Here is a 20,913-nt window from a genome sequence, read left to right on the forward strand (position 1 = left end):
TGCCAAGCTAGTTTGTTTTGATTCCAAACAGCAGCTAACGTATGCAGAAAATACCTGTTACTGACGTTTTTGTTTCTATGTTTTAGTGGCTTTGTTCTAATCAATTTCAATGTATTTTTTCAGTGTCAGAGGGAAGAAAGTGAGCAGCCCGATGTTCATCAGCCCATCGGAAAACAAGTACACAGCAGAAAACCAGCAGTCAGAGTACCAGTATACGCCTGAAGCCGAACCAGTACAGGAGGACTGGGGCGCTTTCAGCCAAGATTACGAGTGACGTGCCTCCCAGTACCCCCCACCAACACCACAGTTCCCTCAGTTAGGGCCAGAAGGATCACCTGACCAGGAAAAACTCTACGTCCTTGTTACAATACAGGTTACAAGTAGGCTCCAGAGTTTTTCCTGTTCATGTCAGGAACAATCCCTGGACAGAGGGCAGCCTAAATGTGGTGTTCTTCTTTCTGTGGTGTTGTATCTGCCTCATGGATGAATCTCTACTCCAGCTCTATATCATTCTGTCTACTCCATGTCTAAATTCCAGTTCACTACCGGTCAAAAGTTTTAGAAAACCTGCTCATTCAAGGGTTTTTCTTTTATTTTTACTATTTCTACATTGTAGAATAATACTGAAGACATCAAAACTATGAAATAACACATATGGAATCATGTAGTAACCAAAAAAGTGTTAAACAAATCAAAAAATATATATTTTTATTTTGAGATTCTTCAAATAGCCACCCTTTGCCTTGATGACAGCTTTGCACGCTCTTGGAATTCTCTCAACCAGCTTCACCTGGAATGCTTTTACAACAGTCTTGGAGTTCCCACATATGCTGGGCACTTGTTGGCTGCTTTTCCTTCACTCTGTGGTCCGACTACTCTTCCGACTACTCTTCCCAAACCATCTCAATTTGGTTGAGGTCGGGGGGTTGTGGAGGCCAGGTCATCTGATGCAGCACTCCATCACTCTCGTTGTTGGTAAAATAGCCCTTACACAGCCTGGAGTTGTGTTGGGTCATTGTTCTGTTGAAAACACATGATAGTCCCACTAAACCCAAACTAGATGGGATGGCGTATCACTGCAGAATGCTGTGGTAGTCATGCTGGTTAAGTGTGCCTTGAATTCTAAATAAATCAGTGTCACCAGCAAAGCACCCCCCCCCCCCCCCCCCCCCCCCCATGCTTTACGGTGGGAAATGCACATGCACAGATCATCCCTTCACCCATACTGCGTCTTTGCGGTTGGAATCAAAAATCAAACATTTGGAATCCAGACCAAAGGACAGATTTCTATCGGTCTAATGCCCATTGCTCGTGTTTCTTGGCCCAAGCAAGTCTCTTCTTATTGGTGTCCTTTAGTCCTGGTTTCTTTGCAGCAATTCAACCATGAAGGCCTGATTTCACGCATTCTCCTCTGAACAGTTGATGTGTCTGTTACTTGAACTCTGTGAAGCATTTATTTGGGCTGCAATTTCTGAACTTATCCTCTGCAGCAGAGGTAACTCTTAGTCTTCCATTCCTGTTGCAGTCCTAATGAGAGCCAGTTTCAGCATTGCGCTTGATGGTTTTTGCGACTGCATTTTCAAAGTTCTTAATGTTCTGTATTGACTGACCTTCATGTCTTAAAGTAATGATGGTCTGTCGTTTCTCTGCTTATTTGAGCTGTTCTTGCCATAATATGGACTTTGTCTTTTACCAAATAGGGCTATCTTCTGTATACCACCCCTACCTTGGCATAACACAATTGATTGGCTCAAAAGCATTAAAAATTACACAAATTAACTTTTTACCAAGGCACACCTGTTAATTGAAATGCATTCCATGTGTATAACTGTCAGCATAGCTGTCATCAAGGCAAAGGGTGGCTACTTTGAAGAATCTCCAATTTTGTTTTCGGTTATTACATGATTCCATATGTGTTATTTCATAGTTTTGATATCTTCACTATTATTCTACAATGTAGAAAATAGTAAAAATGTAGAAAAACCCTTGACTGAGTAGGTGTTCTTAAACCTTTGACCAGCAGTGTGTGTTGGTTGTGTTTCTAGTCGGTCAGACCAGAGAGGAATAGAGGCTCCTGGACATGTTATCTATCATTCTGTTCAGTTCATAATGATGTCATAAATATTTCAAATTCCAGACATAATACAGTACAATGATATGACTGTGGACAGAATTTCCTTGGATATTCTTTTGGGTTTTTGCAAGGGACTTGCAGTTGTGTTCTGGATCTGTGGGATTTTTTTAATTTATTTTTTTCACCTTTTTTCCCATTTAGGTTCCTAATCCTTGTTTCTCCCCCCCCAACACTTGATCATTTCATCCCTCTCTTTTTAAACGTTTCTCTTCGACTGGCTGAGGAGAAACTCCAACATATCCTGTACAGGAAGTTATTTCTAGAATTATTACTCGTTCTATTAATTATATTTCTTTCAGTTTGCTGTTAGCAACATGGAGAGTGACTTGGGATGTGTTTATACAGGAAGCACAATTCTGATATTTTTCCACTAATTAGTCCTTTGACCAATCAGAATGCTATTTTGACAATAATTGGATAAAATATCAGAATACTTCTGCTTGTGTAAATGCGGCCTTGGATGTTTTTTATATATATATATGTTACATTTTCTGCACCCACCAACCTCTGTGAGAACCTAGATTGATGTCTATTTTAAGTAAATGACTGGCAGATAAGCACATCCTATAATCGTTTTATTATATGCACATGGGCTTGTATCAGTTTACAAACTGCGCTGTCATACTAACAATACGCCGCAGCAGAGAAGTAATGTCATATTCTAACTGTGCTCTTTATTAGGAATGCGCTGTCGGTACCAGGACTTAAAAAGCAATGTATTTGTGTTTTGGTCACACAGGAAAAAGTATATGAAACAACTTACTTACAATGTGACATATACCTTTACTAGACATCTGCTGTGCTATGTCATAGTTGTAGAATTCATGCAATAATGTTTTATTCTGTAGTTGTCCATCTGTGCTGGTAGGGCCAGGAAAGATTGTCAGAATGTTGGTCAACATTTTGTGAGTCTGATGGAGTGGCATTTGAATGGAATTTGTCTGATGTGATTGTAAAGATCATCTGAGATTGTTTCTTCGGTGGTGAAACTAAAATAAGCTATTTCAAAGGCTGTTGTCGTCTAGTTAGTGCTGATACTTTCTATGTTTTTGCATTTATTGAAAATACTAAATATCTACTTGGACATGGTTCATAGACTGGCTGTATCAGATAAGTGAGGGATTGAATGTGCGGTGCATTAGTTACTGACAGATGGTAAAGTATCCTAGATTTGTACTTTATTTACTCTTTCAAATGAAAAGGTGATATATGGATCTATAAAGGCATTAATACATGTTTTGATTGATAAGAGCCCATCCCAGTTTAATTTGTGACTAGTTGTTTTGGTTATGTGCAGTTTTGGCATGTCTTAAGACTAGTTTTTTTTTTTTTTTAGCATCAGACATGACAAGTTGGGTATTTTAGTATTGAATGTGTGGCCCAGCCTTTGGCTGAAGAAATGTTGCATTGATTTTGGATGTAATTCATTCGAGGGCTTCTAAATACATTAAAACAAACAAAAATTGTGTTGTAAATTGAGATTTATTTTCAATATGAACTATGTATGGCTTGAAGTACTAGAAAACGTATCTAGTTAAAATGTTTGAACAAAAGTCAGATTTCCTGTTTTTATTCTATTTACTCAGTGTTCCTCTCACCCAAATGTGTTTGCTCCTCAATCACATTACTGTACATTTGAATGTGACTTTTTTTATGGGCTTGCCACTGTATGGCGCACTTACTCCTTTCTAGCCTGAGCCGTAGAGCAAGCCAGTCTATCGGTCTCAGAAGCCTCTTGCCAGGGTTGTACATCATACAGACAAGCAAACATCCAGTGAACACTCAAATTATTTCTCAAGAACAGTTCAGCTTTTCAACATGTTCTATATTGTTATCACAGTATAATTATACACATCTGTTTGTTTCATGTGGTTCTCAACTAAGATTTAACCACATGTCTATTTGGGTGATGGTTTTGTTTTTAGCTGACATTTTATTTGAGGACATTTTCTTATGGCTGAATTTTGAGGTGTGTATAGAGCTTATTTTAAAATGGGCCATCTTGTTTGAGTGAAGTACACTGATCAAACTGGGTGGGAAGTTATTAGCTGATACAAAGGCTGCTTTTTACTTTATTTCTCCCTGTGTCTATTCAGGACATTGCTTCTGTGCCAAAGAGGTCAATGAGCTTGATTTGGCTTAGGTACAAGTTCCATTCATAAAGTGTGTGTGCGCGCAGGAGGTAGGGAGGCTGTCTTTTCATTGATAACTTCTATTTACTGCAATGGGGAGGTGTCCTGGGCCACAATTCATAGACCTTGGCACTACTAGGCCTCTGTCAGAGGTGCCAAGGTTTATTAACACTGCAGACTCACGTAGGCCAGCTCACATCTGGAACAGGCCCCGCACACATCCCCCTGTTGTGGAGCAGAAGATAGGATAGCAATGTTGTATGGTTAACCTTTTACATAAACATTAACAGGCTGCCTAGTGTGTTTACCCTCGTGCTGTCATTGCGTGTAACTGTGCAGGCTGCCTGATGTTGTCAGAAGGGGAAATGGCCATAACACAACCAGACAGGAGGATTTGTCTTGGTCAGGATGAATGGGCTGTTCTTCTTTTGGAACGAGATGAAAGCCAGCACTAACATGATAGCAACCCAAAATATACAGTTGAAATGAATATCTCAAATAAACCATGGTACCTTGTCATATACATTGGAGATACTGAATTGAGAAGTTTGGATGTTGTCAATGTATTTTTTAGTGTTACATACTGTATATTGGAGTCTGAGCCTCTATCCTTATATTGTTCTGGGTCCATATTCATAAAGAATCTCATAGTAGGAGTGCTGATCTAGGATTAGGTCACCCCTGTTTATAGAATCTTATTCAAAATTAGCAAAACAGATCCTAGATCAGAACTCCTACTCGCTTTATGAATATGGGCCCTGATATTCCTGAGATGCAACAGCACCAGACATTAGATGCAATGTGTTAAGTCCTTTAAATCTTTTACAGCAACAGTGGCGCCCATTTAAATCATCCAAGAGAGAACATTAGAGTCTGATCTCCAGCTTGTGTTGTGCAGGAAAGAGAATTCTGGTTTCAAATCTAGACCGTTGCACCATATTCGGCCATTGGGACAGTTTCTGCTTTACTTGGCTTGGATTCACTCACAAAGCAATAACACTGAAAAGTACAGGTCATGAACCTTGAAATGCCAATGGAAGCAACTTGAGATCTTTAAAATGTTCTGCTCCCTAATATGATTCTTGAAATAACGTTTGTAAATGAAAAAGCCAATATAGCCAGGTTTAATGAGTAAGGAGCAGTCCACCTGCTGGGGGTTAGGTGTGGGGAGGGGGAGGAAGCATAAGCCGCCATACTCTCTTCCTCCTATATTTACAGAGAGGAAGGTGCGACACGAGAGGATTCACTCCCGTTAAAATCTGTCCACAATAAGCAGAATCGTAGGTGACCTACCTTCCCGCCTTTGGGACGACGACTCCCATTGTTAGGGCGGAGACAAGACCATCTCGTCATTATATACAGTAGCTCTGGTATTACCCTCATTATGTGGAGACCATATAATTACAGATCAGATATGCCAAACCTCCCAATCAATTGTGCAAATAGGCTAAACCTCAGCCAACTTCCCAGGCAGGTGGCCACCAGCCTGACAAACTGCCCCTGTGAAACAAGGTCACTACCTGGTCTGGGTGTCTAGGACTGTGGGCTGGGAGCCAGGCGGACTGGGATGTCAGGGCCTGGGGATGATTGTGGTTGGGTGTGGTTGGTTACAGAATAGGTAGTTACTACCCTAAACAGAACCACCAGTAAGTAGCCTTTTCTCTTATTAACCTTTGACCACTTATTCACCATGGCCATGCCTATTGATGACAGGTCTGTTCATTGTCTACGCCTATCTGAAAAATTCCAATGATACTAGTTGTTGGAGGGGGCTACCTACCCTCAGTTCGTCTTGAGCATGTGACTGTACAGAGACAACAGAGCCCAACATTCATCTCATTGCTATTAATAAAGCCTGAACATGCAGGTACAGTACTAGCAAAGTGGAACCTTGGGAATATGTTGTTGTTTTTAAGTCCCTGTACAAGACTTGCACACTTTCACATTTTCCAGAACATCTGATAATCTGGAAGATCATTAGTGCAGCCATGCAGTTTTTTTGTTGTTGCAATAAATGGTACTAGAGCAGGAGTATTTAGTAGGTCTATTTGGTTCATCACATTTTCCATTGCATGCTTACCTTTACATTTAATGATCCATGATTTCCTGCCTAAATGCCTTGGCATACTTAAACAATAGTTTGTTTGTGAATGTCTGTGTATTTGATACCCATATTGAAGGTAATTGCGTGTTAAGGGTGTGACAGATTTAATTTCAGTTATGCTCCATTTACTATTTTCACATGAGTACTATCAAGACTGCTCTTGTCATTTAATTATAGAACTTTAGCACATGCTGCACAACTATTATAACATTCAATCATATTATGCATTAATAGACTGTGCCAACTCCGGTTTAAATGACACACTCACTCACCAATGAGTCAATATTTGCAGTTAGGGACTCAAAATTAACTGGATACATTTCCAGGAAAAACTGGCACCCCCCTGGTCTATTAGAATTACACAGTACAGCATACTGTACAGGACAGTAAAAAAACAGGGAAGAGGAGGTCAAATCACTCAGAACCACTCCAATACTGCTGTCAGATATGGTGTATGTGTGTGTCCAGGTTGGGGGAGCTGTCAAATCTTAAATCTCCCTTCCATGCACATGACCTAAGAACGAGTGAGTGTGCGTGCTCGCGTGCATATGTGTGTTTGTTGAGGCTGGCTGAGGGATTGGTTGATGAGGGCCTCATTCACAATGTTTTGTCTGTGACAGTTTTGGGTGGACATTGACTAGAAATGGAGACATCCGGAGGCCTTGTGCATTTCAATGTTTGAGCAAGGAACCAAACCAAGGCCCTTCCTCCTCCCACCCGTTGGAGGTTGGAGTGGGAGACACAGATAGCAGGGAGGCAGATCCCTATGTAAGTTTGTTCTGGACTTGGTGGGTGCAATGCAATTTGGTTGTATTTCACAGATGACCTCCCCTTGTTTGGCATTTAGGGGTGAACTTGGAGCTCGCAAGGACATGACTGAGAATGACTGATGGAGAGTTTAGACTAGGTAATGAAACCATGCTTAGGAGTATCAGGAAAAGAGAGCTGTTTTGTTGCCCACCTAGTTTTTACCCCCACGTGATTCAGGTTTGCTTTTTGCAACCAGAACTTGGGGGATTTTGCCTGTTCTATGTCTTGTCTTCCAAAGAAAACAAATTATAAGCAACATGTTGGATTTGCGCATCAGCATATTCTTTGAAAACACTCTTGGTTGTTTTTCTTTCAATGCTTTTGTCAACAACAAAAAACTCAACCTTAACCACTCCAAGCCCTGGGGTTACTAATAGAGCTCCACAGTGGAGGTGTCATAATACCCATAAAACCTAGCAGTCAAACAGGGAAATGGTTCCAATCGTTTTTCAACCATATATTTTTTAGAAACTCTTAAAATTAGGGCTGTGTTTTGTGTAGGCTTACCCTGGCTTTACGTTTGATAACCATGTAAATCTCTCTAGAACAGGGTGACTTTATCAATATATTCGGCTCTATTTACTCTCAGATTTGAAAATGCTAATTAGCATCAACATAGACATCATGCAAGACTACAAATCCTTGCAAGCTCTGGCACGTCATCTCTAGCTGACACCTTTGCTTACAGGTATTGTGTCAATTTAAAACTTGCACAACACAGTTCACAGAATTTTCTATTTAAAGAAATGTTGGCAATTTATGAATTACAACATTTTGTTAACATTAGATAGTTAATCCAGAGATTCTTACCTTTGCCTCGATTTGGCAGTTTTGTTCAGATCATCATGACATTTGTAGTTCTTTATGATAGCCACATTAGCAGCTAATTAGCATTTCATTTTTGGGGGGGGGTAAATACAGGCGAATATATTGATAAAGTCACCTTGTCCTAGAGAGATTAACACGGTTCAGAAAACGTCACGCCAGAGTAAGCCTACACGAAACAAAGCACTTATTTTAAGTGTTTCTAAAATCCCCTATGGGAAAAATGAATGGTGGAAAAACGATTTCCTTGTTTGCCAACTAAGTTTTATGGGAATTATGTTGTACTGTTGTACTCTATATGCAATCTATGGGAATACGCCTTTGGGTGCACTGCTAATAAGACTAGATTTTCCCCTAGAAGCTGAAGGTATTGTGTCCTTTGGGATATGGTTAGTCAAATTCAATTTAGTACAACTTATTTTATTAACCCTCTGCTCATTGTAGCCCGATCAATTGAATAACTGTCTAACTTTCTGTCTCTTTCCTGTGAATGAACACTGTGGGAATGGGACTGGGAATGCTAGATGGGGATGTATGTGGTCTGGGAATGCTGAATGACTGATGAGGAGGGAACAGGAAATAACAACACACTTGTGAATGATTTTCAACACCGCTGTTGTTTCAACAAGGTTGCACGGACGGGTGGCTATAGGGGTGGTGGCGTGGGAGTTGTTGTGGAGCAATAGGATGGAAACCCGATCCCATCCACTCTAACTGAGACGAATGTTAACACCTGCATGGTAGGGCATTCCACTGCTGCTTGGCACATTCCCTTATTCCCGGCCCTCTGAACATTCAGCCAATCAGAGGGATCACAGAGGGAGGGCAGGACGAGTTGTCATCAGCTCGTTCCTCTGCCACCACTATCTCCTATCTCATGCCGGTCTGTCAGTCAGTCACTCAGCTAGGGACGTTACAGGTTAGCCTGCCAGGCCCAACACCTGCCTCCTTTGTTAGTATTGTGGGGTCTGTGTGCAGGTCGAATGTGAAATTAGGATTAAGTGTATTTTCTGTTGTGAATATTTGCCATGTACACATGTATGTTCTATGTTTGGAAGAAAGGGATAGGGGGATACCTAGTCAGTTGTACAACTGAATGCATTCAACTGAAATGTGTCTTCTGCATTTAACCCTCTGAATCAGAGAGGTGCGGGGGGCTGCCATTATCGACATCCACGTGTTCGGCGCCCGGGGAACAGTGGGTTAACTGCCTTGCTCAGGGGTAGAACGACAGATATTTACCTTGTCAGCTCGGGGATTCAATCCAGCAACCTTTTGGTTACTGGCCCAATACTCTAACCACTAGGCAGTGTTATCCCCAGAGTGTTTGTTCAAACTTGTAAGCTATGAGGTTAGTTAGGCCCACTGTTGTGTTATAAAGCCAAAGGGTTGATTGATCTAATGGTGAACAAGTGAGCAGAGGGTTAAGCTAGTCCCTTGTGATTAGACGCTCCATTTGATTTCACACTAATCCCTGTCAAACTTTCTCTTGGCACTTGTTGCATAATGGGGGCTAGCTGCACATACTGTAGTCTGCATGTGACTCTCCTCCAGTGAGGATTAGCGATAGCCTAGTGCAGAGTGGGGTAATTCGTGGTGCTGAGATAATGGACCCATGGACTCAATTTCCTGGGCTCTCAGACCAGTGCAGGTGGCTGAGGAGCTCAGGTTACACACCCCAGTGAAAGTTCCTCTCCAGCTCCCCCACCCCTCTGACAATCCCCCTTCCCACTACTCCCTCCTCTTCCCTCTTCACCTCCTATTGCCATCCCTCACAATCTGAAAATTCCTGCGGATTATCCCTAATTCTTCTGACAGATGGACACACTTAATCTACCTCAGGCAGGCTGGGAATAAGTGGTACAACCTGTGAACAGGCAGCTCAGACAGCCACCTGTTAGGAGCCCCTGTCACATGATAGACATGGTATCGCCACACTATCTGGTTAAAGACTGGAGAGAGAAAGCTGGCTCATCCAAATGCTTCCGCTTTCTGTTTCCTCCCTGCCATTCGGACAGATTGTCGAGGGTGTCGAGTTAGAATAGGAGGTCTATTCTCAGAGGAAGAATTGGTTTAGAATGGTTACAAGGGGAAAACTTATCATTCATTTGATTTATGTGGCACTTTTGCAAGGGCTTAAAGGGCTTTACATTGTATCTCACCTATTTTTGGCAGGAATATGTAGACTACATTGCAAGAGATCTCTGCAATGAGAGGGGAGGTGGTATACAATTTAAATAAAACAATCCAATCAGGGTAAACTTAAACATAATCAAGATCTTAAAACACAGCATGTGATTTTAAAAAGGTTTTCCCCAAACCTAAAGGTTTCCACCTAAAACCTGCATGGCCCAGCAGCCAGATGGCCGTCGTTGTTGAACTGTGAGTGTTTTACATGTCCAGGGAACCTGAGAGTGCTTCCATGAGACCAGGACCTTGACCAGAACCCAACCAGACAACAGGTGAGCGGTTACGGTCACAGGCACATCTCATTGATATTCTAACCTATTGCACTTTCCCAGAGCACCATTCCCCCTGTGGACACACATTATTGCATTACAGGGCCTTTGGCTTTGATCGGCTGAATGCGAAGCAGATCGCAGGCAGCCGCGGAGGGCTAAACGGGAGCTAATGTAACCAGCGTGGCCATGAGGAGAAGAGAGAAAAGAGTGGGGCTCAAGCCCAGCACAATGACCTCTTTCAGAGCCTGTTGGTCGGGCTTAGAAGAGAGAGGCTTGTACACAGCAGCAGTGAAATGAGCAGCTTTCCGAATCCAACACCTCTGTTTGGCAGTTCCAAGGGCATTTAGGAGGCATGGATCACTGCCTTATACCCTGAACTGGAGCAGGCCGTTCAGCGGAGGTACAATCTATTGGATAGTCCCTTTATCCCTGCCTGGGTATGAGGGGCTTCTTCCTCTATATGGAACAGCAGGTTTCTCTGAGAGCTGGTGAAGGATTTCTGCCTTACACTGCTTTAGGTATCCTACGTGTTGTGGTTCACAGCAGTACTTGAAAGGGAAGTTCATGCCATACAGAAACTCCTTTGGATTAATGTTGGCACATCCCAATAATAATCTTTAATATGTCCTAGAATGCAATGAACTCACTACCTCATATTAGTTAAGACCTACCACCTACCTTCCACCATCATGTTGAGCTCAAGAATAAGCTTTTGTGTTTTAAATAAGGTGGAATAATAGACCATGTTAGGCTTCTTAGCTGCCATCGAAGGGGTTTAAGAAGGAAGGGATCTTTTCCCCTTTGCTGCTTGTAATCAGTGACTTCTCCTGTTTCTGCCACACAAAGGCAGCACTGTTGGCCCTCTCTGAAGGAGTGGAGGCCGGCCACACAGCCTGACGGCCCTCCCTGACCCTCCCCGCAGTCTGCTCAGCCACCAATAGGCTGGGCCGGAGCACAAAAACAGCCACACTCCGTCCCCAGCCCCTCAACCCTGGCAAGGCTGCCCCATAAGAGGCTTATGTCCCCTGCAAGGGGGAGAAAGAAGGAAGAAGGGGATGAATGGGTGGAGGAAGGGATGGGCAGGAAGGATGAGGGCATCCCCAATCGACCGTAAATCAGAAGCATCACAGGATCTTTCAGAGGGATTGAGGAAGAAAGTCAAACATCAGATAAAGGGGTGAGAGTGAAAAGTGACTTTCTAGAATTCTTCTAGTCTAGTGACAGTAGTCAAGTGTTTTGAACCGAAACTCAAACGACTGAAAATTACGTTTAACCACAGCTCTGCTAAAAGTAGATTGAAAAAACAACACTGATTATTGGCAAGGAGTACAGAGTACAGATTCAAAGTTTAAATAAATGCTCTACCACCATCTACCAGGTGTCATCTGCAACTTGCCTCCGGCATCTTGCTTTCAAGCTTTTGATGGTTTATATAAAGAAGTCTCGTGATTTTTTTTTAGGATTCGCAGAATCTTCCAAACTGCCCATGATCATGGGGTCTGCATCATAAGGGGTCACCAATGGATCTGTTAAAGGAGGCTTTGGCAGCTGATGGAGCAGAGCACAGCACAGTGACTGACTGGATGAATGAGTCCACACATGAATACAAGGGTATCACACCACACAAAGGGGTACAGCTGGGGGTGTCTTTGAAACTGGAGGTTAATCTGGGGGAACGCCTGGCAGCAGACACTCCTGGAAAAAAGCCCCCCAAAAACTCCAGACTTCCGAAAGTTCTAGGGGGGAAAGAAACGGGGGACGGTTGGGATGGCAGACTGGCTGGAAGTCAGCATCAACCCATTAACTGGTCCTGACAGCTTCCATGCAAGTTAAGAGCCGATGAAAAGAGCTCTGTGGACAGGATTTTCCAGGGTTGCCGTTAGGCTGTTTGATCATGAGGCGGCCGAGTTTGAAGTGCCCACCCCCACGTCTCTATTTGCTTTTTTAAGTCCTGTTGTGTTTGGTGGCAGTGCTGCTGCAGCGGACAGTTCCATTAACTCGCCAACGCAGCTTATGAATACACCTGATAGGTCATCCATCTCCACCAACACACACATCAATACTACATCATCACTAACGTCCGTCATTGCTTTGCAATGGATTTCTGAATTGTGATCTGGGCTCATAGATTACACAACCTCGATTTCTGAAAATACAAGAGTTTCATTCTTTATTGTGCGGCGGAGTCTAACTTTTTTTTGTGCCTTAAGCCAGGAAATCCTGGGTTGGCGTGCCGGCTTGGCTCCCTGTCTATTGTCTGGCCCCAGCCTCACTGGCCCCATTGATGTTCTCCATCCAGCTGTAAAATTGGGCAGGGACGAAACCCCCTCTGAAAACAAGATATTGCCCCCCTCGGCTGGGTCAGTGCGGTCTAGAATGTGCGGGGTGGTGGGGGGATAAAAAACATGCCATGTTTGCTTCCTCTACTGTATCCCAATTCTTCCTGCCTGGACCTATTGAGTTTCATGGTGCATTTCCCCAGTCCACCACAGACATTCTGCAGCATTTAACAAGACCAGATTAGCATAACAGTCTTTGCAGGAAGGTAGCCTGTCAGCACCAGAGACATTTCCTCAGGAAGTGAGTTTCTGCATAATCTGTACCTCCCACAACCCTGAAACAAAGTAAAAGGGGGGAGAGAAAGAATGAGTAAATTACAGGTCTGATCTGTTCTGAGAGTGAACCAGTGCTATCAGAGGCACAGCCAGGCAAACAGAACAGGTGTATCCACTGAACCGTTTAACACACTGCTGAAGTGTCTGCAGCTAAATGCCTTCTGAGGACAATTCAACGGGGCGTCTTGGGTGTGTTCCAGATACACACATTCTGTACTGTTGATCTGTGTACAAGACCAAGATCCTTTCAAGATCATTACATCATATTGATGTGGTTCCTGGGACGTTAAACACCTCTCCAGGCAATGTAAAGATCTGATATTCTGTGCAAGCCTGCTCAACATTTGTATATCTGGAAAGTGCCCCTTAACTCCACTCCAGGAGGGTGTCTGGAACCAAAGCAGTATCAAGGTCCTCTGTTTAGATGCTACAGATGCCTAGTGTTGAGAGGAAACAGATTTGAACTATGGCCCAAGTAAATACTCGGTTTGTAATTCACCCTCTTGCGGATTTCGCAATAACGGATAGATTAGATTATTACAGACTGGGGCCAGATTTAATTAACACATTTATCATATCTGGATATCGTGCTTGCTTTTCCACAGAGCCTTTTTGGCCTATTTTATTTCTGTCCGAAATGTATTCTTACATTTTTCAAGCCTGGCCTTGGCTTGATTATTATTTATTCCCAAATGAACATAGAATTCACCAGCTCTATGGAAGAAGGCCAGTTTGTAGTAGGCCTTAGACACAAATAAGCTTACAGTTTGAAAATAAGTTTACTTCTGTAGTAATTATGATATGTGGACTTTGAACAAATTAAATCACAATGTGAGCATGGCAAATGTTTTACTTCAAAAATCTTAATGTATAGAGTTGAAGTCGGAAGTTTACATACACTTAGGTTGGAGTCATTAAAACTTGTTTTTCAACCACTCCACAAATGTCTTGTTAACAAACTATAGTTTTGGCAAGTCGGTTAGGACATCTACTTTGTGCATGACACAAGCAATTTTTCAAACAAATTAATTCTTACATAGGTATTCCTCTTGTCCAGATGGAGCAGTGTGAAGTGTGATGGCGATTGTATCGTCCGTGGACCTGTTGGGGCGGTATGCAAACTGAAGTGGGTCTAGTGTGGCCAGTAAGGTGGAGGTGATATGACCCTTGACTAGTCTCTCAAAGCACTTCATGATGACAGAAGTGAGTGCTACAGGGCGGTAGTAATTTAGTTCAGTTATCTTTGCCTTCTTGGGTACAGGAACAATGGTGGCCATCTTGAAGCATGTGGGGACAGCAGAATGGGATAGGGAGCAATTGAATATGTCCATAAACACACCAGCCAGCTGGTCTGCTCATGCTCTGAGGACGCGGCTAGGGATGCCGTCTGGGCCAGCAGCCTTGCGAAGGTTAACACGTTTAAATGTTTTACTCACGTCAGCCACGCAGTCCTTGTTAGCGGGCCGGCACTGTATTGTCCTCAAAGTGGACAAAGGTGTTTAGTTTGTCTGGAAGCGTGACGTCGGTGTCCGTGACGTGGCTGCTTTTCTTTTTGTAGTCCGTGATTTCCTGTAGTCCCTGCCACATACAGTTGAAGTCGGAAGTTTACATACACTTGGGTTGGAGTCATTAAAACTCGTTTTTCAACCACTCCACAAATTTCTTGTTGACAACAGTATCTATATCCACAGTAAAACGAGTCCTATATCGACATAACCTGAAAGGCCGATCAGCAAGGAAGAAGCCACTGCTCCAAAACTGCCATAAAAAAGCCAGACTACAGTTTGCAACTGCACATTGGGACAAAGATCGTGCTTTTTGGAGTAATGTCCTCTAGTCTGATGAAACAAAAATAGAACTGTTTGGCAATAATGACCATCGTTATGTTTGGAGGAAAAGGGGGAGGCTTCCAAGCCGAAGAACACCATCCCAACCGTGAAGCACGGGGGTGGCAGCATCATGTTGTGGAGGTGCTTTGCTGGAGGAGGGGCTGGTGCACTTCACAAAATAGATGGCATCATGAGGAAGGAGAATTTTGTGGATATGTTGAAGCAACATCTCAAGACATCAGTCAGGAAGTTAAAGCTTGGTCGCAAATGGGTCTTCCAAATGGACAATGACCCCAAGCATACTTCCAAAGTTGTGGCAAGATGGCTTAAGGACAACAAGGTCAAGGTATTAGAGTGGCCATCACAAAGCCCTGACCTCAATCCTATAGAAAATGTCTGGGTAGAACTGAAAAAGCTTGTGCGAGCAAGGAGGCCTACAAACCTGTCTCAGTTACACCAGCTCTGTCAGGAGGAATGGGCCAAAATTCACCCAACTTATTGTGGGAAGCTTGTGGAAGGCTACCCGAAACGTTTGACCTAGGTTAAACAATTTAAAGGCAATGCTACCAAATACTAATTGAGTGTATGTAAACTTCTGACCCACTGGGAATGTGATGAAAGAAATAAAAGTTGAAATAAATCATTCTCTCTACTATTATTCTGACATTTCACATTCTTAAAATAAAGTGGTGATCCTAACTGACCTAAGACAGGGAATTTTTACTAGGATTAAATGTCAGGAATTGTGAAAAACCGAGTTTAAATGTATTTGGCTAAGGTGTATGTAAACTTCCGACTTCAACTTTCGGTCAGTCTTTTGTCATCAGCCTTTTGCCTTTTCCCAATCATTCAAGGACCACGTTTACATGCTCACAGCATTCCCGATAGTAGCTCATATCCCGGTTAAGGTCTTATTCTGGATAAACTGTTTACATGCAACTTTGATGTCCCGCTCATGAGTATCTCTGTATCTGTGAATAAACAGAATATTCTTCATTTAAGTATATGGGTTAATTGGAATAGTAACTGAAATATGAACACTGACTATAGGCCTATAACCTCTCACATGTAGCGTAATAGTAAGTCCTTCCGTTCTTGCAGTGAAATTATACAAATGCTAATTTTGTCTTGAGAACAGGAGTGGAGAAATATGATTTCTTTCATTCAGCAAGTCTTGAGAAAATGTGAATGTGCGTTTAATCTGTTATCTTTGACACTGTTATGCAAGTAGACAGTATTTCAACAACATAAAATATGCACCCAAGATGAACTGAAGTCTTATCAGAAATGTATTTTGTAATTTTCTAAGCTTTTCATTTCCTTAAAACCGGTCAAGCAGATGACATTTGAACATTTTTCACAGGACCAATCTTTCCACTGTTATTGCGTTTTCTCCCCAGTCCCTAAACCAAACAGACAAATTGACCAGTGTTTACTAGATTAAGACATTATTCTGGTGAACACTACTTTAATTAGTCTTCTGGGGCATCAAGTTATGACAGAAGAAAAGCTGCATGTATCAAACTATAGTTTACAAATGGCCTACCAAATGTCAGTAATTATTATATGGCCTACCAAATGTAGGAAATTATTATATGGCCTACCAAATGTAGGAAATTATAAGCAGAAACTTAATTTAAATTATAATCAATGAATTATGGTAGGCTTAATTATTATGTAATTATTATGGTGGACTGAACTGCACAGGTAGCCTACTTTTTGAAGTGATTTGTTTGACAATCAGATGAAAACATCATCACACAACACCCATGATATGTGAAACTGAGCCTGCGCAGACCATAAAACAACAGTAAACGGGATAAGATGTTTACATGCCACAGTATCCCGTCTTAGATCAGCATATCCCAGGCATCTTATCCGGGTTTCTCATAACCAAGCTTTATGATGTATATATCCGGGTTATATCCGGGTTTCTCATAACCAAGCTTTATGATGTATATATGCATCAACTCAAAAAAAGAAAACTTCAGTATCCTAAATAATAAGGGGATATTGGTGTTCATGTTGAATGTGAGATGCTGTGTCAGCAGGAAGATGACCTCATTACATGCACCAGTTCCCTCTGGGAGCCTCTGGCCCCTGCCTGTTCCATTGTGAGGGCTCCTGGTGGACTCATCTGATGAGTCAGTTGGATACTTCCTGCTCACCGCTACCCCCCTGTCACAATGTGCGGCGGTTGTCACTGCAAACCTCCCATTAGCCCATATGGCCTGACTGGGCCACATAGGAAGATGAAATTCCCCATTAGCCTCACCTTTTTTGCGAAGCGAAGCTAATTTACAAGTTACTTTACACTAATAATATGGTCCTATCTAGCTCAGTTGTAAAGCATGGTGTTTGCAACGCCAGGACAGTGGTTTCGATTCCCGGGACCACCGTACGTAAAATGCACGCATGACTATAAGTCGCTTTGGATAAAAGCATCTGCTAAATGGCATATATATTATGATGTTCCTGAATTAAAAAACATTTGCATTATAGAGAATAAGACAACTCCTACTCAACAATTTCCGACCATCGCAATCTTAAAGTGAGGTCAAGGTTCTCCAGTTCCACTGACATGGCCTTTGAAATGGCTTCTGGGGACAAGTAGCCTTTGTGGCTGTTTGGGTTCAAGGGTCATGGGTGGTGATGGGTCACCACTTGCCAGACACAGACACACCTTATCGCCAATCCCTGCGATGGGGGACAAAGCCCACATTCAGGTTGTGCTGGTCCTATTAAGCTGGGATGATAAACTGAAAATGATCGACACTGGCTGTACCGACCACTTATCGCAGGCATTTTGCTGATATCGCTCTAGCCTATACTAGAGGAATGTGAAGTTTGAAATGAAAAAAGTTTGCTAATATGTGTGATTGTTACTTTGACAATTGATGGCTACAACAATCAAACTAGTAGTAGTAGTTTAAAGGGTAATTAAAAAAACTGTGGTGCAAATTAACTTATCGTTCTATTTATCGTTATCGTATCAATTCAGGCAATTTATCTCGATATGGATTCTTGTCCTTATTGCACAGCTCTATGGTCCTGTATGTTCCAATATGGGTCCTTCACGGTCCTGAATGGGTCGTATATGGGCCTTTCCTTATTCACATTATTGGGCTGAACCCAAACCATACTGTGCTGGCTCTGATATTTTTGTTTTACATTGTCCGTTCTAGTGCAGATCCAGCAACTATGGTGGATGCGTAAGAAGGCCAGCGCGGCTTGGATTTGCATGGTTTGGCCATATAGTGTAATTCAGGCCTATGAGTCCTGTATGTATGGGTCTTGTATGGGTTCTGTATACATGGGTCTTGTATGGACCCTGTACGTATGGGACCTTATATGGATCCTGTACGTATGGGTCTTGTATGTACTGTATGGGTCTTGTATGGATCCTGTATGTACGGGTGCTGTATGTATGGGTCTTGTATGGATCCTGTACGTATGGGTCTTGTATGTACTGTATGGGTCTTGTATGGGTCCTGTATCTATGGGTCTTGTATGGATCCTGTATGTATGGGTCTTGTACACTGAGTGTACAAAACATTAGGAACACCTTCCTAATATTGAGTTGCACCCCCTTTTGCCCTCAGAACAGCCTCAATTCATCAGGGGATGGACTCTATATGGTGTTGAAAGCGTTCCACAGGGATGCTGGCCCATATTGACTCCAATGCTTCCCGCAGTTGTGTCAAGTTTGCTGGATGTCCTTTGGGTGGTGGACAATTCTTGATAAAATGTTGAGCATGAAAAACACAGCAGCGTTGCAGTTCTTGACACACTCAAACCAGTGCGCCTGGCACCTACTACCATACCCTGTTCAAATGCACTTAAGTATTTTGTCTTGCCCAGTCCCCCTATGAATGGCGCATACACAGGTGACATCAATAAGGGATCATAGCTTTCATCTGGATTCACCTGGTCAATCTATGTCATGGACAGAGCAGGTGTTCCTAATGTTTTGTACACTGCTTGTATGGGTCCTGTATGCGTGTGTCTTGTATGGGTCCTGTATGTATGGATCTTGTATGGTTGCTGTATGTATGGGTATTGTATGGGTCCTGATTGGGTCTTGACCTGCAGGCCTTTATCCCAGCCTTCAAAACAGCAGCTGGTGTGGAGGAAGGGTGGGAGAGGGGTTCATGAGAAGGGTAGAAGAGAGGGGTGGGATTGCCCAACCTCCCCTGCATCCATGGTCAGGGGGAGACCTGCTGTTCCTCAGTTGTGTCAGGACTCTCATTCAGCAACAGGGGCTCACATGTAGGCCCAATGTGATTGGAAGCAGGGCATTGGGAGGGTCAGACATACTGTGCCAGTCAGTCAGAGGAGAGAACCCTTGGTGCCCTTTTCAATGGAACCTTTTCAAGGGTACATTAATATGGAGAGCATGGTAATTATTAGTCAGTTCTGATTGTTACGCAACTATGCGACCAGAAAAGGACCCTTTGCAAACAGTGAAGACATTGGTCTGTAGTGTGATTTTCCTTTGGAATACAGATTTAGCTCTAAAATATTGGCCAATATTTGTTTTGCTGGGTATTTTGAAGGGAAGCTAGATACGGGTTACAAAACATCCATCATATATTTATACCTTTCTTCTATGTCTCGCTCTCTGATTTTCTTCCCCTCTCACTTCCCCACTCTCTCTCTCCACACACACACACACACACACACACACCCACACACACACACACACACACACACACACACACACACACACACACACACACACACACACACACACACACACACACACACACACAGTCTCAGCTTAAAGATGTTTTCAGCTGTCACTGCTGGTAGTATAAGTGGTCCTTTGTTCCCTGAGAGCCGTGAAAGGCCAGGCTTTAGGCCTCTCTGCTCACCCCCTCATCCCCTGCCTCCCCCTGCCTCTCAGGAACACATGACACAGTACTGTAATGTGAGGTCACCCCTTAGCCCTATAGCTACCTGAATCCACACCCTTTGTCTCACCACCACTCTCTCTGCCCCCACAAATCTCTCTTACAATCTCCGCCAGGGTGAGCCTGACATCGGATCAATGAGTTCCTCCGGCATTTGATCCTCAGGGTTGTTTTTACCGTCAGAATACCACTTGAGAGAATTCAGGGGCAAAGTACCTGCCCTCGCAAGGCAATAAAGCAGTCAAAGCACAATTAAAAACTTTAGGTACATTACATTTTTGCTAGTCTGGGTGTACTTAGACGTTTGTTCACTGTTGATATTCCTCTAGGAGTTATTGATTACTGGCTTTATCAAATTAGCACACAAAAAAGCAGGGATGTGGTTGAAGGCTGTAATCTGCGCAGATCTTTCATTTACACACTGTGTGTGTGCGTGCCTGCCTGCTTGCATTTTAGGAGGTGTGTAATTATTTTGCTAGTGTGTTTTCTCCTTCGCCCCTGGCTAAACCTCTGATCTTGTCTTTCACAACCCTAAACGATTCCTGTTGCATGTCCAAGAGCCTGAGTGGTTTTGGGTGGGAACCAAATTTCACATCCAAATGATTTTGCCATGAGTGAGAGTTTTTGGGGTGGTGGGTGGGTGGAGAATGGAGGATGGGGCAGGGATGCCGTGTAACCAGATATCAATGTATATCTTTCATTTAATTAAAGAAATAAATCTGGAGTGAGTGGATGGATTGAAACGTGTAATGAATGTCTCTCTGCTGGTGTGAAACTGAGACTGCAGCAGGGCAGCATCGGGATAGATTATAAAAAATTGCATAATATTTAGGTTTAAAGGGGGTTGGGACAGGCATAATATATGTTAATGGTTTGAGGCATACGTAGAGGGCGTAATATCAACCATGTTTCCATCGACAGTTTTTATGTGAGGAAAGTCATAACTTAAAATTGTATAAATGCCGACAGATCATTTGTTCGTTCGACATGGTTGGATCTTTTTGTGTCTGTAAAATTCATTGCGATAAATGGAGCTGGAAACGCCATTTCGAAGTAAAATTGGAGTCACACGATGACATGGATGACTCT

The 20,913-nt window shown here is 42.8% G+C and overlaps 1 protein-coding gene across 5 annotated transcripts in view; it reads left to right on the plus strand.

Moving 5' to 3' along the window:
* The window catches only part of LOC106603481 (zinc finger protein 346), a 33,459-nt gene extending 29,859 nt beyond the window's left edge, over nucleotides 1–3,600 (plus strand). For all 5 annotated transcript variants that reach the window (XM_014197233.3, XM_014197231.3, XM_014197232.3 and 2 more), the window contains one exon: nucleotides 124–3,600. In XM_014197233.3, coding sequence (XP_014052708.1) covers nucleotides 124–274 — 151 coding nt within the window. In that variant the 3' untranslated portion in view covers nucleotides 275–3,600. The remainder of the gene's footprint in view (nucleotides 1–123) is intronic.
* Nucleotides 3,601–20,913: the final 17,313 nt, after the last annotated feature.

The sequence above is a fragment of the Salmo salar genome, chromosome 04 (assembly GCF_965601325.2).
Source record: "Salmo salar chromosome 04, fSalSal1, whole genome shotgun sequence".
Taxonomy (NCBI): Eukaryota; Metazoa; Chordata; class Actinopteri; order Salmoniformes; family Salmonidae; genus Salmo; species Salmo salar.